Source organism: Penicillium solitum, assembly GCF_028829755.1.
Source record: "Penicillium solitum strain IBT 25940 chromosome Unknown utg000005l_segment0_segment0, whole genome shotgun sequence".
In the NCBI taxonomy this organism is placed as follows: domain Eukaryota; kingdom Fungi; phylum Ascomycota; class Eurotiomycetes; order Eurotiales; family Aspergillaceae; genus Penicillium; species Penicillium solitum.
Genome location: NW_027072125.1, coordinates 3,002,184 through 3,028,127, shown reverse-complemented (window position 1 = coordinate 3,028,127; position 25,944 = coordinate 3,002,184). Strand labels below are relative to the sequence as shown.

General features: G+C 47.6%; 13 protein-coding genes across 13 annotated transcripts; 5 read left to right on the top strand and 8 right to left on the bottom strand.

Annotated features, from left to right (window-relative positions):
- Positions 1 to 290: 290 nt before the first annotated feature.
- N7455_008746 (TMEM14 family protein) lies at positions 291 to 973 on the top strand. The gene is made up of 3 exons (XM_040957948.2): positions 291 to 371; positions 425 to 517; positions 577 to 973. Exons 1-3 carry the CDS (start codon positions 335 to 337, stop codon positions 771 to 773), a joined length of 327 nt encoding a protein of 108 aa, XP_040811694.1. The 5' UTR covers positions 291 to 334; the 3' UTR covers positions 774 to 973.
- Positions 974 to 1,033: 60 nt separating this feature from the next.
- N7455_008745 (DUF3176 domain-containing protein) lies at positions 1,034 to 2,803 on the bottom strand (the record flags this gene model as incomplete). The annotated part of the gene is made up of 2 exons (XM_040957924.2): positions 1,034 to 2,118; positions 2,179 to 2,803. 2 exons carry the CDS (start codon positions 2,801 to 2,803, stop codon positions 1,034 to 1,036), a joined length of 1,710 nt encoding a protein of 569 aa, XP_040811654.2.
- A 1,382-nt stretch (positions 2,804 to 4,185) lies between these two features.
- Positions 4,186 to 5,148, bottom strand: N7455_008744 (alpha/beta hydrolase; the record flags this gene model as incomplete). Its single annotated transcript, XM_065605960.1, has 1 exon — positions 4,186 to 5,148. The coding sequence occupies one exon, from the start codon at positions 5,146 to 5,148 to the stop codon at positions 4,186 to 4,188; it is 963 nt and encodes a 320-aa protein (XP_065460909.1).
- Positions 5,149 to 5,709: 561 nt separating this feature from the next.
- N7455_008743 (cytochrome P450) lies at positions 5,710 to 7,159 on the top strand (the record flags this gene model as incomplete). Its single annotated transcript, XM_065605959.1, has 2 exons — positions 5,710 to 6,741; positions 6,812 to 7,159. 2 exons carry the CDS (start codon positions 5,710 to 5,712, stop codon positions 7,157 to 7,159), a joined length of 1,380 nt encoding a protein of 459 aa, XP_065460908.1.
- A 536-nt stretch (positions 7,160 to 7,695) lies between these two features.
- N7455_008742 (uncharacterized protein) lies at positions 7,696 to 8,890 on the bottom strand (the record flags this gene model as incomplete). Its single annotated transcript, XM_040957856.2, has 2 exons — positions 7,696 to 8,315; positions 8,371 to 8,890. 2 exons carry the CDS (start codon positions 8,888 to 8,890, stop codon positions 7,696 to 7,698), a joined length of 1,140 nt encoding a protein of 379 aa, XP_040811623.2.
- A 1,045-nt stretch (positions 8,891 to 9,935) lies between these two features.
- On the bottom strand, positions 9,936 to 11,054 carry N7455_008741 (PAF acetylhydrolase family protein; the record flags this gene model as incomplete). Its single annotated transcript, XM_040957947.2, has 1 exon — positions 9,936 to 11,054. One exon carries the CDS (start codon positions 11,052 to 11,054, stop codon positions 9,936 to 9,938), a length of 1,119 nt encoding a protein of 372 aa, XP_040811684.2.
- Positions 11,055 to 11,521: 467 nt separating this feature from the next.
- Positions 11,522 to 13,152, top strand: N7455_008740 (uncharacterized protein; the record flags this gene model as incomplete). The annotated part of the gene is made up of 4 exons (XM_065605958.1): positions 11,522 to 11,650; positions 11,675 to 12,205; positions 12,281 to 12,570; positions 12,627 to 13,152. 4 exons carry the CDS (start codon positions 11,522 to 11,524, stop codon positions 13,150 to 13,152), a joined length of 1,476 nt encoding a protein of 491 aa, XP_065460907.1.
- A 124-nt stretch (positions 13,153 to 13,276) lies between these two features.
- N7455_008739 (uncharacterized protein) lies at positions 13,277 to 14,996 on the bottom strand (the record flags this gene model as incomplete). Its single annotated transcript, XM_065605957.1, has 3 exons — positions 13,277 to 13,900; positions 13,937 to 14,725; positions 14,793 to 14,996. Coding segments are annotated over 3 exons (1,617 nt in total), but the record flags the coding sequence as incomplete, so codon positions are not given.
- A 1,496-nt stretch (positions 14,997 to 16,492) lies between these two features.
- N7455_008738 (GMC family oxidoreductase) lies at positions 16,493 to 18,307 on the bottom strand (the record flags this gene model as incomplete). The annotated part of the gene is made up of 1 exon (XM_040957966.2): positions 16,493 to 18,307. One exon carries the CDS (start codon positions 18,305 to 18,307, stop codon positions 16,493 to 16,495), a length of 1,815 nt encoding a protein of 604 aa, XP_040811715.2.
- Positions 18,308 to 19,321: 1,014 nt separating this feature from the next.
- N7455_008737 (uncharacterized protein) lies at positions 19,322 to 19,531 on the bottom strand (the record flags this gene model as incomplete). The annotated part of the gene is given in 2 exon segments (XM_065605956.1): positions 19,322 to 19,446; positions 19,462 to 19,531. The coding sequence occupies 2 exon segments, from the start codon at positions 19,529 to 19,531 to the stop codon at positions 19,322 to 19,324; spliced, it is 195 nt and encodes a 64-aa protein (XP_065460905.1).
- Positions 19,532 to 19,662: 131 nt separating this feature from the next.
- N7455_008736 (uncharacterized protein) lies at positions 19,663 to 21,066 on the top strand. The gene is made up of 3 exons (XM_040957911.2): positions 19,663 to 20,051; positions 20,121 to 20,601; positions 20,678 to 21,066. The coding sequence occupies exons 1-3, from the start codon at positions 19,669 to 19,671 to the stop codon at positions 20,996 to 20,998; spliced, it is 1,185 nt and encodes a 394-aa protein (XP_040811616.2). The 5' UTR covers positions 19,663 to 19,668; the 3' UTR covers positions 20,999 to 21,066.
- A 1,662-nt stretch (positions 21,067 to 22,728) lies between these two features.
- On the top strand, positions 22,729 to 23,265 carry N7455_008735 (uncharacterized protein; the record flags this gene model as incomplete). The annotated part of the gene is made up of 1 exon (XM_040957841.2): positions 22,729 to 23,265. The coding sequence occupies one exon, from the start codon at positions 22,729 to 22,731 to the stop codon at positions 23,263 to 23,265; it is 537 nt and encodes a 178-aa protein (XP_040811587.2).
- Positions 23,266 to 24,097: 832 nt separating this feature from the next.
- N7455_008734 (DUF3632 domain-containing protein) lies at positions 24,098 to 25,171 on the bottom strand (the record flags this gene model as incomplete). The annotated part of the gene is made up of 1 exon (XM_065605955.1): positions 24,098 to 25,171. The coding sequence occupies one exon, from the start codon at positions 25,169 to 25,171 to the stop codon at positions 24,098 to 24,100; it is 1,074 nt and encodes a 357-aa protein (XP_065460904.1).
- Positions 25,172 to 25,944: the final 773 nt, after the last annotated feature.

The window sequence follows — 25,944 nt, the reverse complement described above, 5'->3', positions numbered from 1 at the left end:
TCTATGTAGTGAGCACTATGTAAGAATAGTCTCTGCTTCTCGTGTTACTGTGTCCCATAAAACTTCAGAAATTCCGCATGCATTTCGAGAATTGAAATAGCATATTCACTGAGAATATGAAGTGAATGTCGTATGATATGTTATATGGCTTCGGCTTTAAACAATTCAGTGCTCGCGTTCCCGAATCCCCGACCCCGAGTTCTTGCGTCCCGCTGACTCATCGGAACTCGGCCCCGGGGCCCCCGGGATCTGCCCCTGGCTGGCACTGGAAAGCTTTATAAATTTTGAATCTTTAGACCCTTGGACTACATATTTCAAGTGCATAACTATCATCATGGCTGAACATCCTTCCTTCACCCTTGCTGCCCTTCGTACGTACCGCGCGCTACGAGACAAGTCGCTCAAAATTTCTGACCAAAACTAGTGCCTATTGGAGGTACCGTTGGCTTTCTGCGAACCCGATCAGCGCCTTCCTTGATTGCCGGTGTTGGACTCGGCGTATCATATGCCTATTCTGGTAAATGAAGACCCCCGCCGTCGCGTACCAGAATTCTCTGAAACTGACCATGTTACCAGGTTATTTGATCAAGGAGAACAAGGACTACGGCACTGAGCTCGCCCTGGGAAACAGTATCCTCCTTCTGGGCTCTGCAATCCCTAGGATCATCAAGACAAAGGCTAGGGCTGCTATGCCTCTCGCCCTTGGCGCCACGGGATTGTTGGCATCTTTCTACTATCAGAAGAAGGTGCGGGAGTTCCGCTTCGGAGTCTAGATTCTGCCATTTCATAGATATTACTCCATCAACAGCACATATGCTTCGATTGGAGGTAGCAATCCCTTCCCTGGTGGTGCTTCTATGCCAAAATAGGTGTACTGGGAATCAAGTTAGCCGTCTAAATGTAAGTAGTGTACCAAAATTTAAGAATCACGTCACAGGTCCAGCGTTACCGCGAACGCACTGTATTATCTAACCAGACTTGTCTATCATAATTGGCATTTTCATAACTCATCTACACTACCACAAGCTTGATCTTATCGCAGCATTACATCAGCCTTCTCAGCCTCGTCCTGGATTCCATTAAGATCTTTGCCCGTAGTCTGCAGGATCCCAAGCTGCTCATTATGTTTGCAAGCCAGCACAGCAAGCGTCGAAGACTTCCACAGGGGGACACGGTGGCTCCGGCGATTGCTGAAAATACTCAAGATGGCGAACAAAATCGCTAACCCCTCAGTCACAACGGGAACAACGAAGTACCACCAGCGAATGAAAACAAATGCCTCGCTTTGAATCTCTTCTCCATGCGCAGACTGGGTATTTGGACCATACCGTAGATAGTTCGTCATGGCAGTCGCCATTTGGTTGAACCGGGCGCCAAGGTCCACGTCACCAATTAAAGCAGCGGCGACACCGAGGTTCGTATTGGCGAAGTTCCCTTCGACCCACTCGGTAACCATTGTCGTGGACTGCAAGAAGTTTACCAGCGCGATGAGACTGGGGAAGTTTATGTCAAGCGCAGGAACTCGAATACCACTGCTAGTTGTTGTCTCGTTGGTGTGCGCCTGTTGGAGTATGCCTTGGCTCCCGTTGGACGTGATCGTCCAGGGATTCTTCGGCCCGAGATCGACTTCCCGCCTCTGCACAGAGAAATCACTACCATTGGCCTGGGCACCTGTGTACTCGTAGGCCGTGAGAAAGAGAGAGCATTCTGTGATGTTGATGTTGCTCACTATAAAGTTGCCGTCCGGGGTCGATCTATAGATTGCAAACCGCGCGATTTCGGGAAATGTATCCGGCAATCCACCTTTGGCGGAATACAGCGTGGAGGATACATTCATATAGTATGTTGTCGCTAAATCGGTAAAGTAAAAGCGAGTTGCAACATCAACTCCGCCTGGTGTTGTCATATTGCATCGATGCAGCTCATTTTCACCACCCTCACAGGTGGACGTTTGCAATGTCTCCTGGGTGACGTTTCTGCACTCTGCCTTAAATCCAAGTGATACGTACGATTCGGTCCAGCGACATCTCCCGGGGCAGTTGAAAGGCTCTGTGGTGTTGATGCCATATATGCCCTGGTATATGGCGGACTGTATACCGGGATCCTGCGGGATGCTCTCTAGTCCGAAGCATGTTAGCTGCAATTGTTATTTCGGTTGTTCAAGGGGTCAATTCTTACCGCTACGAGAGTTAAAAAGGCGATTCTGTGCAGTGAGGTTGTAATTATACGCATATCCGAATGTGGCGATCCCGGCAGAAGATATGACGTCTCGCTGCTCAATGAGAACCACCTGTTGTGCAAATGCCGAGAAAGAAAGCCGCAAGATCGTGATTAGTGCACCGATGGTAGCTATATTCCACGTGACAGTGGTAAGCAGCATAATAAGCAGCAGAATAGACCCCCAAGCACCACGACTCGCTTCGTCAAAGGTTTCAAGGTCAGTGAGCTTGCGAGGCCCGTTCTTGAAGTGAAGCCATTTAGACTGCCCAATAAATGCGCTAACCCCGTACATCAACGCCGTGGAGCATGCAGTTATCAGGAGAGAAACCGTCGCGTTGAGAGAGATGGTAGCGGGCCAGGCAGAGAGAGGCTTGTTGTCCATATACCAGAAGATAATGCCAACTCCAACGAGGAGGACCAGGGCCAGAATCGAACTAAGCAACTCCCAAAGCCATTCTTTGGGGGAGTACACTGCATGGCGCTTATATTCAGTGGCGGTCGCAGTTTGTGGCTCGGAGTCTACTTCAGAAATCCAAGCAGGCTCATACCGGTGGGATGTCCAGTTACTGTCAACACCGGGCATGGTGACAACCTGTGCCTATGGATCTGTGGTGGGGCTTTTGTGCGATATAGTCAACATAAAGATGAGATGAACTGCGGAGCGTGAGGATGCCTGGTTGGATTTATCACTCACTTCTGGCTTGGACAAAAAATCAGCGTTAGAGTTGTTGGGTATTTCTAGGATGACCTTTTATCAAAACCTTTGTATTCCTGTCCTTCGGGGCCAAACGCCAAGAAATGAGCTACTCGTATCCCTACCAGGGTAGAGGCAGTTCGCCTCCAATTGGTGGTAGGGAATTCCGAGCCCAAATCACAAGGCCATAAAGATCAGGTGGGAAACAAGAACTGCGATCATGTTTGCGGCTGAAGACAAGCATGGCAAACAAAATTAGGGTCCGATCTCCTGTTCCCGCACCCGGCCCCCACAACGCTAGAGTTGGCATCGCTGGTTATCGCAAAGTTAACCTATCAGAAATGGTACATTCATTCCTGTAAGGGGCCAAATCGCTTCATCGAGGTTATCTTGGTGTCCCTGAATTATCCTTGCCGCTGCTGCCCCTAAAATACCCTCCAGGCTTTAGGCACAAAAGTGTTTCTTTCAAGGAGTCTAGGGTCATGTCATGCGCAACCTCTGAGGGATGCATATGAGAAATCTGTGGTTATTTACGGAGTGGCTGAGCCGCAGTTAGACCTGCATACATGTAGTAACCTAATCAAACCGAAATTGGCGTTATATTGCGAGATACACACTGCTGGTCCAAGCTCAGCCCTGATTTTATCATTCGACAAAATCAATTTACACTAACTCTTTCCAATCTTCATGCATCATGACCTTCCTAATTCAGGCCACACCATAGATGACGACTAAACAACAGTTAGGATGAGTAGGTGTGATACGGATAGAGTGATACTAGTTGAATTCGAATCATGGATTGCAACCTACTTGGCCCCACCGTTCATGGTTACTTTGCGTCTTCGGGAATTTCTGGTTCGATCTTGTTTAATTTTGTTAAGCCAGAATAAGGAATTGCACCACCCATGGCATCTATAAATATCTCACACAACGTTCACAGCGTGACTGTCGTCCACCACTACAACCATTGTCCATGGCCATAGAACAGATTCAGCACGAATACAAATGCCACTGCCAGGAATTCCAACAGCGTATTACCCCATCCATAGTTAAGCGCCGAATACATATGAAAACCGGAACATGGCAGGAAGACCCCAGATACGGAACACAAATTAAGTTGATTTTTCAACATATTCTCAAGCAACTATCTATCTTATCATCAATCTTTTTATCCGGGATCATCCTAAAGTTGTCTCCGTGGGTATTGGAAAAGCTAACAGAAACCCTTGAGCTTTTTCATAAAAATCCATTGAGTTGATATTGAAAATACACTAATTCATGCTAGACCTCCATAACCTCCTCACCCATGTGAACAGAAGTATACACCTTCCCATTGTGTGACCAAGAACCAACGGGATCCCAAATTTAAACCACGTAGAAGGCTGCAAGATTGTGGCCTTCGGCGCTACTATCGCATCGCCATGGTTAGTCGTAGATACATCCCCCCCTAGCTTTCCCGTAAACGCCTCAATAGCCTCCAACATAATCCCAACTGTCATTTCTGGTTGACTCAGAAAGGGCGAATGACTCGTCTGAAGCTCCCGATGCTCCACTCTACCACTCATTTCCTTTGCCATGCCAACCTGTATGCGTTGTACTATCACAGGCAAGCCCCGATCCTCCGTGGTGCCAATATACCAGACAGGCACATCTTTCCAACCGGCGTATGTGTATTCACCCCCTTCGAACAATGCTTTGAGGCTCTGGGTAGTAAGTTGCGAAACCCAGAATTCCGCATCGTCTGCTGGCAGGTCGTGATAGAAGAGCTCACGTGGAGGAGCGACAAGTTCGGCATATCCAGTCTCGTTATTGACCCGCCAGGAAGGAGGAGGATGGCCGAAAAAAGGATCCATAAAGGAAAGTCCAGTCAGAGTAAACCCGGAGGCTATGAGGATTAGACCAATCACGTAGCCCACTGTTGAGGTTTGAGGTTGGTTTTCTGTGGTATCTTGTGGCTGCGTGAGACCCTTGATAGCACTATTGCCAACCATGCCGCCATACGAGTGGGCAACGATTACAACATTGCGTCCGTGGATTGTCTCGGCCAAAATAGCCTCACGTGCAGCATCGAGATCATCCTTGAAGGTTGCTGCTGGGTTTCCCGCCGTCGAAGGCAGAGTTATCGAGATGCATTTCAACTTATGCTGGCTTTGGAGGAGCTTGGTGACCTCATTGTAGCATGTAGGCTTATGCCAGGAGCCAGGTATGAAGACTAGCGTTGGTAGGGTGGACATCTGGGGGCGTAGATCGTACTCGTAAAGATGAGTTGTGATGGTTTATTTCTGTAGAGATATGTTTAGGGCTTGGATCAATGAGAATAAAGGCAATTAGGCAGGCTATGAGGGTCACGTGCTTTTGATAGTTCTCATTGGCCAATGCAGTTCCTGGTTGGTGGCTCCGATAGTCGGATCCGACGCAAGCGGCTCCGTTGTGGGGCTCCACCAAATAAGCTCAGTGGGAACCGCCCAGGGTTCTATCAAAGTATTAACGCTAGAATTAGTGGAACCGATGGCATATGTTGTATAAATTGAGACCATGTATTATTTTTATCCAGACTGGATTTCAAATTTTGAGACACACATACACACTGCTCCCTTTGATCTACTGGTGCCGACGTTCAATCTTTGATCGGGTATTGCTATTGTGAATAGTATCTGGATCCTGAAGGGAAGAAAACGCTCTAAATCATGTTGTCGTCATTTTTCCTGCTTGCTATACTTTTTTCTTGCTTTTCCTCTATGGAAATCATTTGGACCGTCTAATTCCATCCACTTCGCAACATACCTGGTCCTAAAATGTGGATTGCGTTTCCTACCAGTCGGTTCATCGCCCTTTCACGAGGTAAATTAGAGGCCAAAATGCGAGGTTTCCACGAAAAATACGGTGAAGTCGTTCGCTTCGGTCCAAATGAAGTATCTTTCATCACTGCCCAGGCATGGAAAGACATATATGGTCATGGGCATCGACAGCTACCGAAGGTGTTGCATTCAACCAGTAACCCATCCGACATTGTGAGTGCCAACAATGCAGATCACAGTCGTCTGCGCAGGTCCTTGGCACATGCAATTTCTGCGAAAGGCCTACAATCTCAGGAGCCGATAATCACTAAGTATGTGGATCTATTGATAAGAAAGCTGAAAGTCCTCGCTGCCTCATCCAGTCCGGAAGCCGATATGGTGAAATGGTACAACCTGACCACGTTCGACATACTAGGAGATCTCGCTTTCGGGGAGCCATTTGGAGGATTGGAATCTTCTGAATATCATTATTGGGTATCGACCATCTTCCAGGCAATCCGAGGCATGTCCCTTGTGCAATGTAAAGATGCCTATCCGCTTCCATTCAAAATAATACCCCTTTTCGTCGGTTCAAAACGTCTGATGAACGCACGGCGAAGGCAAATTGAATTTAGTCCAGCCACTGTTCAGAAACGTCTGCAGCTTCAAGGTCACAGAGAATGCACAGACTTCATTGGCAGCATGTTGCGGCAGCGTGGAGGGCCAAGCAAAGAAATCGCCAATCAGGAGTTAGAAGCGAACTCTAACTTTTTGGTTATTACTGGCAGCGAGACGACAGCTACTCTACTTTCTGGGGCCACATACTGGCTGCTGCGAACACCGCACGCCATGGAAGAAATCACTCGCGAAATACGATCTGCTATGACAACCGAGCAAGACATCACAATCTCAAGCACCGCAAACCTGCCATACATGCTCGCATGTCTCAAGGAGGCATTGCGAATGTATCCACCGGTGCCCTCTGGACAGCAGCGGATGACGCTTGGGCCTGAACCATCTCAAATTTCGGGCTACACCATGCCCCCGAATGTAAGAAACAAATTCCCCCAGAGATAATATTATTTTCACTTGCAACCGAACAATGGCTGATGTTTAGTAGACGAAAGTGTCGGTTCATCAATATGCCGCATATCGTTCACCCATCAACTTTCATGCTCCAGACAAGTTCATACCTGAGCGCTGGCTAGAGAGCACCAGAGCCAACCGATACTCACCTTTCTATAACGATAATCGGGACGTCCTCCAGCCATTCTCAGTGGGGCCGAGGAACTGCATCGGGAGAGAACTTGCATATAGCGAGTTACGGGTTATTCTTGGACGGATCCTTTGGAGTTTTGACTTGAAACTTCACGAGAAGAGCGCGAAGTGGGATCTACAGCGTTCATACTTATTATGGGAAAAGCCTCCATTGATATGTAAACTGAAGAGGAGTGATAATGAAATCTAGCGAACAGGTCATCAGACCAGGTTTGCTTCCTGTCAAGTAAAATGAATTCAGCACGGATGGGGTGCCAGCTTTCTTGATATTATGAATAAATTCCAGTTTCATCAAAACCAACTTTCCATTTCCTAATACACAATCAAATATATATTTCCAGTGTCATCTGTGTACGTTAAGGGAGTGTAGGTATGAGGCGAAATTCGAATAGCTGATCGCTGAAACACTAAGCCGTAGTTTGACTTGGATATAGTGGTATAGACAGAATAAATATGCGTATAAAACTACATAATCATATGTGATTACCTTTCCTACAAAGGTATTATGTTTCGTGACTATTGCGCCTACAAGGCTTCGATAGCCTCAAATGCTGAGCCTACCATTACCACTGGCGAGGAATCCTGCAAGGATTTCTCAATAACGGTTGTAGAAAGAACTACATGAAATTCATATAGTACGGAATGGACGGTGATAGAAAGGAAAAAAAAATATGAGAAGTAGGATCTAAATACTAACTACAGGCGCCGTGACAATGGGTGCTAATGTTACAGGCCATCCGACCAGTATGCTAAATCCTCGGCCGCCAGAGATGCCACGCTCGGATATGCCCATGCCTTGGGGTCAACATATCCGACCTCCTTTGCGGCCTGCAAATAGCTGTGAAACTTGGTTGAAACCTCGGCCGACTCATTGGCCAATGAGTGCAGCCGCTGAAGCCGGTACCGAGGGTCACAGAGATGCCAGGTGACGTAACCCTGGCAAAAAGTGCGCAGTGTGTGCAAAGTTCTGGGGTCCTTGTCACGAAAGACGCCGAGAAGCTGCTCCGAGCCCACGATCGTATCATTGGTCAACTTCTTGAGGCCTTCCTCCAGGGTAAGCTCGTTGCACTGCGCAGATTTGTTGACCAAGCTCGTCTGGCCACGCAGCTCCTCAAACTCCCTATAGAAGGACAGCAGGTTATTCACAAGGGCAATCCAGTTTTCTATCTGCGCAATGGTGGCTGTGATTTCTGCAAACAGCTCATTCTCGTCGAATCGTTCCTTGGGGAATATAGAACCTCCAACGCATTGCCCCAATGCGTTCATTTGTCGCAGAAATATTGGGCTATTCAAGGACTCGGGGAACCCCATAAGGTTGTGTTGCTCAACCCAACAGCCTTGAAAGACTTTGCAAGCCACAGTCAGTATCATGTGCGGGAGGGAAGGAGGATTTATACGTACAGTCTGTTGTTGAGCGAACTATATTGAGCCCGCAGTAGGGACCGTAGTGCCGAAGAACCTGAGGGAAGTGGTTATCCACCATTTGCCACCACGGGTGCTCTTGAGGTAGGCCGGTCAACATAGCGTTGTAAAAGGACTTCATGTTCTCTGTGGGATCGTCGTCATGGCTGTCGTGAAGGATGAGCATATATGTGTAGTGGATGCTCAGGTCAACCATGACTTTTTCCGAGGCTGTGGGCCAACTATACACAACCATGGTAACCATGGCTTGGAGAAAGGATTGCAAATTGCTTGGCTTTACTTTGATGTGCTTCTGTCTGTCGTGATGAGCAAAGTGCTTGGCCGTCTTGGTATACACATAGTGGAGCTTGGCAAGGCGCTCCTCAGGTGTATAATTGGTATCTTTGTATTGTATCCTGTCCAAAAGTCGAACGACACAGTTGAAATAGTAGCCAATAGGGAAGCCTTGACTTGTCATGGTTGCTGCCTCTTGACAGGCAGAGCTTGATGCGGATGACATGATTCCTTCAGTAGATGAGGCGATGTTATGGGAGCCACGGAGATGCTACCCCGAGAGACTTAAATAATAAGTATTTTGAGTGAGCACATTTTTTGTGTAGCATCTATTACCTCAGTCGTACTAGTATCAGCACCTTATGTCGTCAGCAAATTGCGGTAACGAATTTGAGACCTAATGCATTGTAGTTATTCCGTAATTGGGCTCTGGATTCCCCCTAACGGGAAAGTGACCCAATGTATAGGATATTATATTTACGCTGAGTGTTGGCAAAATCCTGCAGTATTTTGAAGTAGAACCGTACATTATGCCATTCATTCAGGTATTTTGGACATGGCAGCTTTTATTATGTTCTGTGCCTCTTCGACACTATGATTCAAGTGGATTTAGGAATAATTGAGAAAAGGAAGCGTATTCAAGATAGACCGACATTGTATTATTAGTACTGAATAGTCAGTTTATCTAGAATTATTTACCGCTTTGGACTTCTATGGTGGGAGTACGGAGAATATGCCGTGCCACCAGGGACTTTAGACCTATTGGCTATTACCTAGGTACTACCGGGGCGCTAGGGCTCCGGGGGTGCCCTCTATCTATCCATGTAGGTAGTTACATATTTGTACAATTTACATTAGGAACAAACTTGACTTGTTGACCTTGTAGTGTAAGTAATTTTTTACCTTCTCCCTTGGACGATTTCCGATATCGTGTTAAAGAGAATATAAGAATTTACAAAAGCTTAGTAGCAACAGCAAATTCTAAGAGCAGAACCAAGGGACTGCTTGTAAAAAGCTTTATTGGCCCATACGGTTCGATGTCAGGTATTTAATTATCCACGTTCCATTTGGTGGCATTATCCTGTCTTTAGAAATAGGACTAGATCTACCCATCTGCTTGATCACCTAACTCTTTGCAGTCCGACTGCTGCCTGAATATCCCCAATTTAGTCCCTCCCAATCCCCTTCCTATATCTCCTCCACCCGGAAACATATTTAGATAATTTGACATTCGTCATACTTCCCATCCATCCTCGAAAGTATTAGGTCATTTACCGCGTAACGACCGATACCTCCGAATACTGTGAAATGACCTCCTGAATTGGAGTAGGTGAAGTTTGACGAAGCCCAAACCCCAAAAAGGCAACGACGGTTCGGTGAACGATTTCAAATGCCTTCAACCCATCCAAAGTCCCAACTATCGTTTGGATGGCTGGGACCTTTTGAACAGGCAGACCCAGGAGGTTCAACAGGAACGGTAAGTCGGAGAATGTGTAATGTTGAGCCTTGGCCAGTTCCAGCTCTAATTTCCATCCCCAGAGATTCGACCAAAACTCTTTCCACGTCGGGTCTGTCGCCTGGGTTTTATTTTCATGTCCGAAGAGGAGGAATGGACCCCGAAGCCCTTGTTGAACCACTGATCCAAACATTGACCCGTCCAAGTTCGCTCCAGCGACAATTCGATGGTCCAAATGCATGGCTTCGGCGGCGGCTGCACCACCAACTGAGTGACCATACATCGCGACCTGCCGAGTTCTGAACCCCGCGGCACCTGTTCCAGGGAGTAGAGTTGCTACGCCAGCCTTGGTGCTCAGCTGATCCAGCACGAAGGACACATCTCGCGCTCGGGTCTCGACATCCAGTGGAACCTGCGCGTCACTGATATTTGCTGCAGTCACGACGCTTCCGTCAGGGAACTCCAGGAACTCAGTATCGTAGGGATGGTCGATAGACACCACGATGTAACCGGCACTGGCCACAGCCTGTGCAATGGCATTGTAGAACAACCGCGTCGTGCCGAGAGCAGGCGAGAAGAGCACGACTGGAAGGTGGAGATAATGACCTTTCGGCGTCTCTGGGCACGCCTGGAAAGAGATGGATTGAAGCGACCCGTTGGGAAGTCCGTATGCGCCGTATAGGTCGGAGTAGTATGTGGCTGTTGCGGGGGGCAGGTAATCTATCTTCTTGAGATCGACTTTGCAGTGGGTGGGAGCGAATATTGAAGTCATCACTGCACGTGGTCCGTGATGGGGATCAAAGGGGTCGACTCTGGTCTTTTCGGTCATTTTTGCCGTGTTGTAAAACACATCGTATTGTCCGGGTGGGTTGGGAATCACCACTGCAGATACAGACATGGCCACAACGGGCAGCAGACTAAGATTTCGGAGCATCACCAGTCACTAGAAGACACAGTTGAAGATGAAAGAGGGATATGAATAAGGTCTTCTAAATCTTGCTGAAGTAGATGATGGGATTCCAACAACAATAGCCAGAGGATCACCCTGACCTTTATACAGTTAGAGTAGTAGCCCAGCATTATGCCTGCTCGCAAAGCCTCCGTAGCAACTTTTCTCTCTACCAAAGTAAATGAATTTCCTGAATAGGAATCTATAGAGCGTGAGGTGATCAGATCCACATTAGTCACCCAGAACAATTAGGTAATCTTGGAACCTTCCAAAGTGGGAAACGAAGTGGGTCCTTGTCTCGCGACATTACTTCCTAATTGAGCTAGCGCTGTCGGGCGCATCGCAGCCTGCTGGCGGACCAGGCAGGTCTCGCTCTAATAAATCCATTTTCATCGTAATGCTCATTAGGGATACGCGCCATTCATGTGTTTGTTAGAAATTTTTTCGAGATCATGTCCTCATCAATCACGTTGCAGGGGAGAATGGTCGGCCCCCTAGACAAGCGAAGGCGGATGAGGCGCTGCCTCGGCTGCGCCAAACGACGCATCAAGGTCTGGGACCTGAAACTCCAATTCCATGGGGTCAATGCAGCTAACTCTTAGTAGTGTGAAGGGGGATTTCCCTGTGTTCATTGCGTTCGACAAAACACGACATGTGTTGCCCAGCAGCACTCCGGATTTGGTATGACTAAGTTTGTCAACAAAAACCAGCAAGATGATTTTTGTACACGCCATCAAAGCTTGGATCAGAATGATATCTCCATTCCCAATAGGCAAACTTCCGGGGTTCACCCACTTGATTTCATCCAGAAAGATGAGGGTACCCGCCTTCTCGATTATTTTGCTTCTTTTATTCAGCACAACATGTTCACCATGAGCTTCGTATCAATAGTTTCGGACTTACTTCCCTTAATTTCAACATCGCCGGTTCTGTACCATGCAGTGATAGCTGTTGGTGCTTTGAATGCGAACCGACATACCGGTGGACGCGCATTAAAGGGAGAGAAATCCCCCTATGTCGATGCTATGACCTCTTACCATAAGTCAATGGGTATTCTGCGGTCGAGTCTGGGAAATAGAGATGTGATGCAAAAGGAGGACGTTCTCTGGGCTACATTTTTCCTGGGGCTGTTTGAGGTATTCTTCTTATCAGGAAGGGCATCCTGTAGCGGATGCATTAAACACATGTTTGACTGACATCAATAAATCTAGTTGCTCTCGGACGAATCCGGTGAAGGCTGGGTTAAACACATGCTCTATGGAACATCAAAAATGCTTCAGCTTGCAGGACCAACCGGTTGCGTGTCATTGGCCCGAAGGGTGTTCTACGACCTGTTTCGTGTCCTAGAAGCCAGCCGAGCATTACTCTATAATGAAGAAACCATCCTTTCTCAAGAATGCTGGCTTGGACTGCAAAAGTCTCTGTCAAGCAGTGCCACTCGATGGGACCCCATGGAAGAAATTATAACCCTCATGATTGAGACATCTGCCTTCAGCCTACGGTAAGCCCGCACTGATGATTGGGCGACTTGTTCTATTGTACTGATCCGACCGACAGAGCCGGTGCTATAATTGATATGATTCCAGAAACAGAACGGTTCACAGATCCATCAGTTGCTCTGATCGCAGCTGAAGGACTCCATGTCCAAGAAACTATCTATGACTGGCACACGAAAGCGTTGCTGCAGCTGGTCCAGGACAGTCCCAACTCATATTCGAACTTAGCTTTGCTGTATTATCACGCTCTGTTAATCTTTGTCTCTGGAAACTATGATTATTTCCCATACTGGGACAATATCGCAGCCCCGGTATTATCCCATGCTGAAATTTCTGAACACCTGACCACGATGGTGTATCTCTCGGGCGAAGTGTTGTGCCACTCGAATATTCCGGGTGTGATGCTGCTTTTCCCATTAACCGTTGCAGGAGCTCGAGCCCGGAGAGTTGATCAAAGATTAGAAATACTGAATCTGCTCAACCAAATATTTTGTAAAGGATTCGTGGTTGCAAACAAGATACGTGACAATTTGTTAGAACGATGGGCCGACAGGGACCAGGAACAGACAATTAATCTGTCCACATGAAATAATCACGGACCCCCAATCTCCTGGAGTAGGCAGTGAATGATCCAGATTTTATTTGATCAAAGTACACCATTAAACATCAAACAGACCAAACCCAGTCGTGCGCATGATCGTCCAGTTACATTCAGTCTGTCCCATGCTCAAAATGCTGCCGACCTAGCTCTTCTGTCACTATAGTCAATTCCTTCACGAACAGAGAACTCAACAATCCTAATGCTCCAAATGCTGCCAGTTCATACCATATTGTCTGCATGGCATTCTTGTATGATTTCCGAATGAGGTCCCGCAGAGCAGGGGAGATGTCGGATGTTCGTAAATAGGGGATAAAGCTCACAGCCTCACTGGGGTCTTTCAACAATGCTAAAGAAGCAGGCAATACGATACCTTCAATTCTGTTGGCGAAGACACTGCTGGATGTAGTAGCCCCAACTGCAAGACCGATGAGTGCACCAAATAGCCTGAAAGCAACCTTTATTCCCATAGCGAGACCCTGGTCATTGGATGCAGCGCTGGCTTGCATTGGGATTGGGGGGAGACTGAATATTGTGCCGATGCCAATCCCTGCAATCACCTGGAAACCAACAATCATGGCTGTTGAGGATGATTGGTCCCATACTGAGAAGATACCACAGCCAACGGCGAGAAATACCCATCCAGTCCAAATCTCCCACAAGTATTTGCGGAAGAAATCAACAGCGAAGGCGGCAATTCCCGTAAAGACGAGGACCACACAGCAGAATGGCAGGATCTAGATGGAGGATTTGAGTGGGGTTTCGAGATAGACAGCTTGAAAGAATAGTGGAAGATATTGCAAAAGAGTATACAGCACGAATCTATGGATGAAGCTTCCAAGGAGTGTCATTTGAGCCGTTGTCGAGCCGAATATACGGTAGGGGAACACAGCGTCAGTCTGATATCCCTCGTAAAACGTAAATCCCACCAAGATCCAAACAACAATGATCAGTGGGACTATGGTTCTCCACGAGTCCCAAGGATACATATTCCCTGCCCAACTAAGAGGTAGAGCGAGAAGAACACAGCCCGCCGTAAAGAGTATCATTCCAAGCCAGCCGATACGTCCAAGCTGGGACCGGAGGGACTGGTCAATGGGTTTCAGGCGCATAAAGAATATAGCCAAAAAGAGGGCAACACCGATTATAGGCAGATTAATCCAGCCGATCCATCGCCACGTAACATACCCACAAAAGACTGCACCGAGAATAGGACCCGCGAGAGACCCTGCAGCCATTGGAAGTGATAGTAAACCAATATACACAGCTCTTTCTTGCAGAGTAGTGATATCGGCAACAATTACCTCACTCAGAACATCTAGTCTCCCTCCGCCTAGTCCTTGTAGCACACGCCCTACAATGAGAACTGCCATGCTATGCGCGACGGCAAAGACGATCGATCCAATACCGAAGAGCGTAAACGCCGCGTAAAGAGGGATCTTGCGGCCAAATATGTCCGAGAAGCTGGTATAAATACGCTGAATGACCACCATAGCTACTGTAAAGGAGATGTTGGCCCAAAACGCAGTCAAAGTCGTCCCCGAAAGGTCATCAGTGATAGCCTATTGAGAAAAAAGCGGTATGTGAGCTGAAAGGTCGGTTTAAGCAATGGATTGTGTATAGAGTTACCGGGATTGCAACAGCCAACGTGGTGGCATCCAAGGACACCAAGAAGACCATTAATAGCAGAGCCATAAATGCGAGGAAGAATGATAGAGGTTTTCTTTTTCGGCGCTGCTGTCCTGTTTCCGGGTCGTTGGGTGGTAACGCATTTGAGTTATCTTTCTTCTCTGTATAATCACATTCAGATTGACATTCAGACTGGCATTCAGACTATGGTTGGCAATGAGACTCAGATCGAGTTTTGAGGTCTCCGAAAGATGACTCGACAGAACATTCTTGCATGCTCGGTAGGGCGGTTTCTATCGGTAAAGACATTCCTTGGGTATCTTGGAGTAAACGGAAGGTTGATACTAGAATTGCTCTACTGGGGAAGAACCCCAACTACAAATACGCGCATAGCTTGCTCTCTGCCTAGATAGGGCTGATGGAAATGATTGGTAACGAGGTAGATTTGTAATCTACCATCGTCTCAAGGGGTATCCCGTTGTTGGAATTCAAGAGTTTGAGTAATAATATTGGGGGAAATGGTGCGATATAGTCCTTGTCGGGCTTTATCTTGCTGCCGACCGGAAATAGAAACAATACTTTAAGCGGGCCGGCTAATGTGGATTGCGGAGGTTAACAAAACCTCAAATCACAATAAACCGAGGAGATCAACCAAATCCACATATAGTTTTCCCTCCATTTACTCTTTCTTTTTTTCTTTTTCGGGGTGATAGATGCGTTGGGCAATAAAGCCTATTTATTGCCTACACTCGTAATGCCGCCACCAACTCCCAACTTTGCTGAACATGGGGGCTTTTTCTGACGTACCTCCGACTATCTCGGACGCGTCATTGATTAGTTCGAATATTCAATGAACATCATCCAATCATAACACCCTCGTGCATTTGTTCATTACGTGTGGAATATGTTTTCGGTCCCGTTGTGAATCCGGCTGGCCGTGATGAGTAATACGACAGAGATGTCCCCTCTACCTGACCCCGATGATTTTTCTACCGGTTTCACCGAGCAAAATACAATACTGGATGATTTGTCTTCTGTATTTTTATAGCTACATCATCTTTCGATGGCTGATTTGGATAGACTGAACACTAACTATACGCAATTGTTTATGAAATGAGTCTCAATCGCTACGTCGGTCAGCCCTCCAAGGCAGGGATATATATATCTTTTGCTGTTTTTTCTACGCAGAGAAATTTCAAATTTACGTGGCGTCCTGGACGTGAACCATGTGACAAGTGATATATTGGAAGGAATCCCGGGTCGCGCACGTACAGACACCAGAGGGAGTTGACCTACTCGTCCGCGAGCTCGCCCTGAAGATTTTGAATGTCCTATCCATGAATAATGAATGAGGTAACGCTGAAAAGATTGTGCTTCGACACTGAATAGTTGTTGTTGAAACAAAAGCCCTAAGTCTATACAAATATATACGTATACATATATATGTATCTATGCACAGGTTAGAAAACATAGAAGAAACGCCCAAGCCCCGTCTATCACCCCGTCTATCATCCCGTCTATCACCTCGTCTATCATCCCGTCTATCATCCCGTCTATCATCCCGTCTATTGCAATTTCAAGAAAGGTTTCCCTACAAGGTACACCACCAGGGTGGATCCGAAGGAAAGTAGGAACCATGATGATCCAACTTGTACTGGTTCTGCCATGATGCACGAAAGGCACCAAGTGACGAGGAAGGATCAGTTCAAAGCAGCATGATAGTCAGCAAGGACGGCTTCCGAGATCTTCTCAGCCATGCCGTAAAAGACAGTCATAACATGGGACGAAAGTTGAGTGGGGGGAATTGAGCCGTCAATCACACGCAGACTGTCGACATCATAGACACGAGCAGCAGCGTCCACGACACCGCCAAGTTCCTTCGCCATCATGGAACACGTGCCGACTCCATGGTAGTTGGCACGGAAATTCTGCTTGACATAGTCCACCCATTCGTCGAGAGTAGCGTTGTAGGCTAGCTTGTTACCGGGAATGGTCTCGCTGTTGAAATACTTTGTCATTTCGCCTTTGTTGGAAATCTCACGAGCCAACTTCGAGGCTGCTGCCTGACCAAGGAGATCGAGATCATTCAAGAAGAATTGAGGGTCATATGCAAAACGACGGAGATAGGGGTCACTGTCCAAAATGTGGACATAGCCACGGGTGAAAGGAATGAGATCCCAGAGGTCAAGGCTCAGTTTGCCAGAGGTGTCAATGAAGATCTCAGAGTAAGCGACGTCTGAGTTGACGAGCCAGTCGCGGTAATTTTCATATTGGATCAGGAGCGCGGTTTCGTTGTGGAAACCGCCCCGGGAGACAGCATCCTTCGCCCACTCTTCAAGTTTAGTGTTTAGGAGGTGGTGAGCACGAGATGCCTGATCTCCGAAGGTTTCATTAAAGGTGGCAAAATATGCAGCCTGGCCTTGGCCGGCACCAATTGAGTTGATAGTCGAGCGGACAGTGGTAGTAGTTTGATCTTGGAGGTTGAGACCAACGGGCAGCTCAACAAGCTGCTCAACGCCGACCTTATCTAGAACAGTCTTTAAGCCAATACCGGAATGCTCAAGAATTTGGGGAGACACGGCTGATCCAGCGGCCACAAGTACCTCATGTCTAGCATGAACGTCAAAGTTGACCTTATTATGTGTGCCAAAGTTGACTCCGACGGCTTTAGGAGTGGAGGAGGTGGTATCGAACAAAACCCGCCCGACCATCTGACCAGTCAAAACCTTCAAGTTTGCCCGTTTGTAGTTTGGCAGAAGCCACTCGCGAGCGGCATCTGACCGAGTCTGATCTTCATGCACATCGTTGGGGAACATCGAGATACCGTGAGGAACACCACAGCTGAAATCCTTCTGAACGGGAACACCGGATTCCTCAACAGTCTTCATAAGACCTCTGATCATGGGTGAAAAGCTCTCTCCGGTGTCTCGGGGGCCGACGTGGACGGTACCATTGACGCCATGGCAGGCAGGATCAAAGTGATGGCCAGCAGCAATCTGAGCAGAGTTCGGTGGACGGGAGGCCTCGACTTTGTTCATATACGGGAGCAGATTATCCCAGTTCCACCCTTCCATCCCAAACACCTCCTCCCAGGAGTTAACCTGCGCCTTGTGTGGACGTGTCCAGGAACCTCCATTGACCAAGGTCGAACCTCCCAGTCCTTTGCCTGAGCGAACAATCTCAGTGCGGTTGTGAATGGCGAGGGGAATCGTCTCGAAGGCTTGGTCGACGGATGTGGTGAAGATATCACCATAGTGGTTGAGATTTTCAATGATAGGACCGATGTTCGATTGGTAGAAGCCACTTTCGATGACGAGAACGGTGATGTTGGGGTTCTCGGTGAGACGTGCTGCGACGGTAAGGCCAGTTAAACCTCCACCGGCAATGACATAGTCGAAAGTTTCGCCGGCCACCTTTGTTGGGTCGGTGAGTAGGCTCGACTGGAGATCGAATTGCCTCTGTGGAAGGGCCGCAGTCACGACAACCAGGCCGGACAGGACGCCGAGGAACTTCATGTCTAAAGGCGACTTTGACGATTGAAAGACAAAGCCGGAAAGCAATGAAAAGGATGGATAGGAGAACTATCGAATGCGATGAATGGAAAATTTAGGGCATGGGATTGGAAGGTATTTATATTTTTATCTGGTCGATCACAGCAATGAAGCCTTGCCCAAGTACTGCATAGTACACACATGGCCAAATCCTTCGACCCCATATACCTCAGCAGTACGAACAACATGCTAGTAGTATCAGCCATTATTCGCCATTATTGATACAACCTTGGAAATTTACATTTACAAGATAAGGTTCTTGGCGCCCAGAAAGGCACTATGATACATGTAGTTTGCCAAGAGAACCTTATGCACCCTGAAGGACTGGCTCTGTTGATCATCTCGGTGAATACAGTTGCACACAAGGACGGAAGTTCAGCCGTTCCGTTGGGCTTCCTGTATTGGTCACGGACATGCTATCGATTCCGGATATATGCTCCGGATCATGGAAGTAATGTTATCGGCTTACCGATAATTTCTCGGCATGCCGATACAGAATATTGCCAAGGCTGCCAACACCGAAGGTTATATGCATGATGTGTACCTTGAGGGAAAGGCAGATTGCAACCCGTGGGAGTGCAGCCAATCTTGTTTCTGGAACTTGAAATTGTGGATAAAAACATTGGCACCCCACTGTTTATCGGCCAACTAGCTAAGTTCCGTGATCCTCGTGTTCCTGCAGACAACCGGACCGAATCATCCTTGCCCCTAACGACCTTCCGGTCAACACTTGCAGATCATCATTGGATCCACACTGCTGAAGGTTAACGGGAACTAGTTCTAGAATTTACTTGCTTTGAAATGACGTTCAGTCCGCCAAGCATCCTTCATCCTGCACCACTGCCAGGCAACAGGAAACAGTTCTAGAACTCGCCTGCTTTGCAATGGCCCTCAGTCACCTACGGATCTTTGGCCCTGCACCGCTGACGGTGAACGGCAAACAGTTCTAGAATTCGACTGCTTTGAAATGGTCCTCAGTCAGCTAAGGACCCATGATCCCGGACCGCTGACGGCTGGTAGGGAACAGTTCCAGATTTCGTTTGCTTGGAAATGGATTTCGGTCGGCGAAGTACCACTGATCCTGATGGGACATTTGAGACAACCTAGATGAATCTTACTGACGCAATCTTGCTGACGGAACTCGGAGACCAGCCAAGAAATGTTATCTGAGGTGGCGTTGGTGCTCATTTTAAAACAATATACAATATACAAGGCTCAAGCTGCATATGTACTAGCTTACACTTGGTTCACACGTACTTAATGTCTGTCTTCAAGGCCCCTCGACTTTGCTTTTGTTGCCGCCTTTTAATCCATATTACCTTTGCATGATGCGCCCTATTATTCTGTCCACAATCTTGTTCGGTGCTGCCTCTATGGCTACCAAGCTATATGCGGCATCTTACTCAGGCACCGTGACTACTCTGTCGCCACAGAGGGTGAACGGAAGTTACGAGCTGTCGATCGTTGCCCAGACGAAAGACTGTGGGACCAGTCCATCATGGCTGACGCTGGATAATGACCACGACTTGATGCTGTGCCTCAATGAAGGATTGGGGGCTTCAAACGGTAGCCTTACTTCCTTTAGAGTCAATTCTAATGGGTCTTTGACTACACTGGATGTTCTTGAAACCGTTTCTGGTCCAGTTATGTCAGCTCCTTATACTATTCCTGGCCAACCTAGACGGCGTTTCGTTGCGGTCGCCCACTAGTAAGTCCCACCGAAGAAGCACCATGAATCCATTGTTCAAAGTCATGCTGATGTATCTGTATTCTTTAGCTCAGGCTCCGCCGTCACTGCCTACACACTTGACTCAGCATCGGGTTATTTAAACCGAGCTCAGACCTTCACCTATGAGCTTGCTGCTCCTGGCCCAGTTCCCGACCGACAGGATGCATCTCATCCACATGGGGCCATCGTTGATCCCACGGGTCGCTTTGTTCTGGTCCCTGACTTGGGCATGGATCGAATGCACATCTTCAAGATTTCTCCCTCGAGCGGCCTTCTACAACCCCAGAAACCTTTGCTGGTAAAGCCGGGGTCGGGGCCTCGACACGCCGTGTTTTGGACACCCAAGACCAATGTTACCTCTACCGATGACACATTCTTGTATCTTGTCTCGGAGTTGGGGAATACCTTGACCGCTTTCAAAGCTAACTATACTCGCAATGGCGTAACCTTTGTTAAGGTTCACGAGGAGAGTACTTACGGTGGAGGGGTTATCCCAAGTGGCTCCAAGGCCTCAGGGATTCACATTTCGGTATGTCCAATCTCACTTCATCATCTTCAACGCGGATAGAAAGATAGCCCTTTACCTAACAACACTCAATCGAAAGCCTGAAAATGACCGTATTGTGGTATCTAACCGTGGTGATGCTACCTTTGGAAAGAACGGTGACTCGTTCGCCGTCTTCACTTGCATCACTGGCCACGGAAACCATGCAAATGATTTCTCATTCGTCGGCTTGTTTCCAGCCTACGGTTCGTTCCCTCGTGAATTTGAGATTAATGGCCACAATGGAGTGATCTCAGTCGCATTGCAAAACAGCCATGAGGTGGCTTTGGTTCAGTGGGATAAACAGACTAGGAGACCAGGAAAGCTTCTCGCCAAAAAGAGTTTGGATGGGGAGATTCCGGCTGCGATCTGGGGACCCTGAGTATAATCAACCGAGAAACGGTCTGTTAGAATAATTTCGGTGCTGGGAAACCACCCTTGTTCTTTTCTTTAATTTTTGAAAATCCAAACAAGATCCACAATGCAGACCTCGAGAATACACTTTTCTCAATGAATATTCGAGGGTTGGGATCCTGAATTTCACATCACAGTGTTGCAAAAGAAACAATAGAAGGGCCCGAAGACCCAAGGAATGTTGAGAATATTTGCTGGGCGGAATATTGTCATCAACAACCCCCACCATCCTTCCTTGATGGGAACGCCTTCCCAATCCGGCGCAATTGGCCAGATATTCTTTTTGTGTTGTTTGCTTTGTTTGTTCCCCGTTTGCTCATATTGGTGAGTTTGCATGGTTTGCTCTCTTCCATCTCTCCCCCGCAGTATTCTGGCACAACACCGAATGCGACTTGTAATTTCAGTCGTCATAATATAGTCACGCAGGCGTTCTATCTTCTAAAAGGCTTGGATGAGAGAGAGACCGACAGATATTTGATTAACATTGTCACTCTCTACCCCAATTTCGCCCTTCGTAAGGCTCTTCAGACATAGCAAATGTATTCTTCCACCCAATGCACCGAAGACTGCCATTGCTTTCGCTTTTTATCGGAACTCCAGTTTGATACATTGGGCTTAGACGTTTGTCGAGCGAACACTTTCACCAAAAGAAAAAAAAAAGACAAGGGTGCTTCGGCTGTGTTGGTGGTTAAATTCGAACAACTAGACATCGCCATCCCATTGGTGAACATCCTCATGTGACATGACCTGCCTATCTAAAAGGATTGTGTTTGGAGTGGGCATACTTGCACGGTCCAGTAGCCGTGCTAGACAATGTATTATATTAATGGGGTCGATTCAGTAAATCGACGAGGTCATTTTCTGAGACTCATGAAAAGGGATAGACGGACACCCACCAACTCAAAGGGCCATCGAATAATCCCCAGCATTCACATTAAAGGTCTGTGAGGCAGTTGAAGAATTCGGGATGTCGAATTACAAGAACCTGCCCGCTTTTATGCCCGGCAGCTCGTACACAGTGCTGCATGCTCAGTGATAAATTCCTTGGGCTTTCCAGAGAACCCGTACTTGACATTGAATGAAAAGCACTTTTCGAAGTGAGTTCCCGACAACATAAAGCGCCTTCGTCTGTGGAGGTAAGGAGTTGATCGGAACCCACTGTGTCAATGGATTCACTATTATATATTTGTGGCTCGAATATGAGCTAGAGCATGCTATTGCTGATATCCGACTGGTTTTCTCTGCATTTATGCACTCATAATTTGTCGACAAGTGAAAATAAAGTAGCTCAATATGGAAGGAGAATAACACGATGTTATCCCCGAGTGTTAGAGCAGAGGTCTGAGCTCATAAGGCATGGGATGGATACCTGAAGTGTCTGTCGAGTGGAGATGAAAACCCAATTGGGCAAATCACCCGGGCTATTAGCTTTGACTAGGCGGAAATTCTACAGATGTTATTGGTTGAAGTAGCTTCCCCTGGCCCCCATTTTTGGGGTACTTCGGCAGATCAACCTATAGAATATTTCTCTTGGTCATTGGTAGGATCCTCCAGGGCTGACAGAAGACCCCCTTCTCCGGAAGACCCTATTATTTATTCGTTTGGGAATACTACCGTGAATCTAAAGTTGATCCCGTTCTCATTCTTTCACTCTCCAAGAACATCTCCGCACCCACTCTTTCAACATCACAACTCAAAATGGGACTTCTCAAACCCCTTCTCCTAGCGACAATGCTATCCATCGCCTCGCACGCTGCAGAAACCGACTGCCCACTAGGCTGGCTCCCAAACACGTTCCACGTGACCAGATGCTGCTCCGGCGGCATGGTTATCGACGAACAAGGCGCCTACTGCTGCGTTAACGACATGAGAGCTTACAAAGAATTACTCACCAACACAGCACTGCGATATGCTACCCCCACGACAACAGAAGAGACCAACTGGTCCACGGTGGATGACTCTTGCGTCGCAGAGGTCCGCTTCACGGCGACCGACTACTCGGCCCAAGTTTCGTCGGCGTCGAGCAAGGCTGAGGCCACTCCCACAAATGATTCAACGAGCAAGGTCACCTCCACCGGTAGCACGACTTCTGGAGCTACCGCTGGTACCGGCTCGCAGACTTCCACTTCGACTCCGACCTCGAGTCCGACTCCGACTTCGAACGCGGCTATGCCGCTTGTTACGGCTGATATCTTTGGTGGTGCGGCATTTGCTGCTGCTCTTTTCATGCTGTGATTGAAAGTGATCTTCTTTTAATTTGGCCCCCATTTTGCCTCCGGGTTCGGAAGATGCCGGAGACTTGGCATATCTAGTTAAACATAAGTTGTACACTTTCGAAATAAATGCAGTGTCTGATATACCCCGAATTTCGCTGAATTATTAAAGCTATGTGTTTGATTCATAGGCAGCCAAACCTTTAGACAATTATCAGAGAGATAAAAAATAAAATAAAAAGGAGAGGGCGATGGCCAACCGCAGGATCCTAGACCCATAACTCGCACAAAACTAGCACTTTGCTGGGTCTTGTGATTATTAGCCTCTTATGGGGGCCATTTCAACCTAATTCCGGTTCTCTCTCCCTAACCATTCAAGCAGTGAGTCTACTTTAAAACAACGGAATGGCACCCAAGGATCATATACAGCCGCCTGCTGCTGCACCATGATATGCTGCTTTGATCTCGGAGTCCTTCTGACTCTTGTCATCTGACTGAACTGCAGTGATGGGTGCCTAGTCAGGCAGTGGGGATTGGGTGGATCTCTACTATATGATTTATATATTGATTGTTAAAGATGTCTCATCACAGTCTGAAAGCTTTTATCACAGGGATATTTTTAATGTATGAAGGGAATCTTAAACGTACATGTGTTTTATGATCAATCACGGAACTTTGATTTTCGGCTTTTTGGTATCAATACGAAAGTCCGACCAGGCTTGCCATTCAATTTCAACGACCAGGGGTAAAGGAGCGCGGATTGAGTTCAAGGGCTGACAAACACGAGAAATAAAGCGCCGGCGGGAGAGGGAAACTTAGTTGTCATTGTCGTTCTCCTCTGCCTTCTGGCTCTCCTATTCCCTCTTGCCATCTTCGCCCTCCTCACCGGCTTCACTCCCCGTGTAGAAGGGGTCTTCCCCCTCCACAATCCTTTTCAGAGGCAAGAAGTGCTTATCTTCGTAAATGTGATCACCAGCAGTCTGGAAAACCCTCAGAATATCAGAGTTTCGTTCCTCAGCTCCCGTTACCATGGTATGAATGGTCTCGGTGGCATGCTCCAGACGTTTCTCGCCAGTTCGTTTTGCCTCTTCAATTTCGTTTAATCGCTTGAGCCAATACATCCATCTCCATGGTGTGAATCCAGTGGGTGAACGCTTTCCCAACTCTGACTCGAGGAGCCAGGGGCCGCCCTGACCAATCGCGCTTGGGCAATCATTCCATGAAACTTCCGACAGCTGCATGATATTGTAAGACGCCTCCTTGAACCACGCATGGGCAACAGGCAACAAGTGCCTAATCTCGAGTAGCCCCATGCTCAGGTGTGAATCTTCATCCTTATCCTCGGAGGGAAAAATCTCTTGTCTCTGCTCGAACGCACAGCGGAAGATGACAACGGCAACCTGGCACATTGTGTCCTTGCAGACGCGGGTAGATGCCAGCTTGGCCAAGTAAGAGGCGGAGTTCAGGCGCTGGGTTCCCGACATTGGTCCGCAGTTGTTGATCCAGAAGTCAGTCATGTCAGTGACCAAGAACGGTAGGTCATTCCAGACTGTGCCTTCGGTCGTCCGTGCGATATCGATCCCGGAAATCCCCTTCACAGGCCTGGTCAAGAGCTCCATTCCCTGGATCCGGATGATGTCGAAGACTAGGCGATCGTGCTCGGGGGTTTCATGGGAGGCATGTAGGCTGAGCTGGAAGTACATGTACCATATCTCACGAATGTATCCTTCGAGGGAAGCCACCCCGTCTCCACAATTGCAGTATCTGTCGCTGACGATCCAGGTTCGATTGTACCAGGCTGCCCCGCGGACCTCCTGGAATTCACCGCGAGCGAAGCTTTCTCGGGTATCCTGGCGATCGTGAGAGACGCTGTCTAACTCGCCGATGTCGGGGAAGCCCTTGGGCGAGGAGTCACAGAGGCGATGCATCTTGGAACGGCAGTAGTGTTGCTGGATGGATCAGTGAGAGTATAGTGATGAGGATCAGAAAGGGAGTGAAGTGAGATTGGGACCTGTGTGATAGAACCCCATGGGGTTTTAAACGGCGGAAGGGGAGGCGGGTTGGGTTCAGGGGCGCCACTGGTGATAATTTTCAGGGTCCCCTGCTAGGCAGCAGGATGATAGTCCCAAGGCCCTTTTAGGCTAACGAATAGGATGTCAATAAGTGGGTTCATCTGGTTCCTGTGTTTGGAATGTGTACAAAGTACAAACTAAGGTTATCGATCACCCGAGTCCCTGGACCCACTCCAATGGAAAGGTCGACCCCTTAGCTTTGATACCCCATACTATTCACAGGATGATACAGTATCAATTGAAGATCTTTAACAGTTAATAAAACTTCTGACATTTACTAAACTTTAATTATGCATACAGTTAGTGCTATGATATTGAAATGTTACTCTGGTGCTCATTTTCTCTTAGCTGATCTATTGGATTATATATGTAGGTTGGGCTTGAAAGCCTTTACCACACAGTAATAACGATACAGTTTATTAGTTAGTGGAAGTATAGCTTTGTAAATACGTACTCTACACGGAGTACGTCATTCAACGGATGGGACGATCCACACTATCCCACGAACAACCGGTGCACTATTTGAAATTAACCTCCAAACAGATTAAATATAACTTGGAAGATGAGATTGATATCTTCGGTGTCTATATAGGTCGCGGTGCGGGAACACTAATAAGGTTATGCTCCTA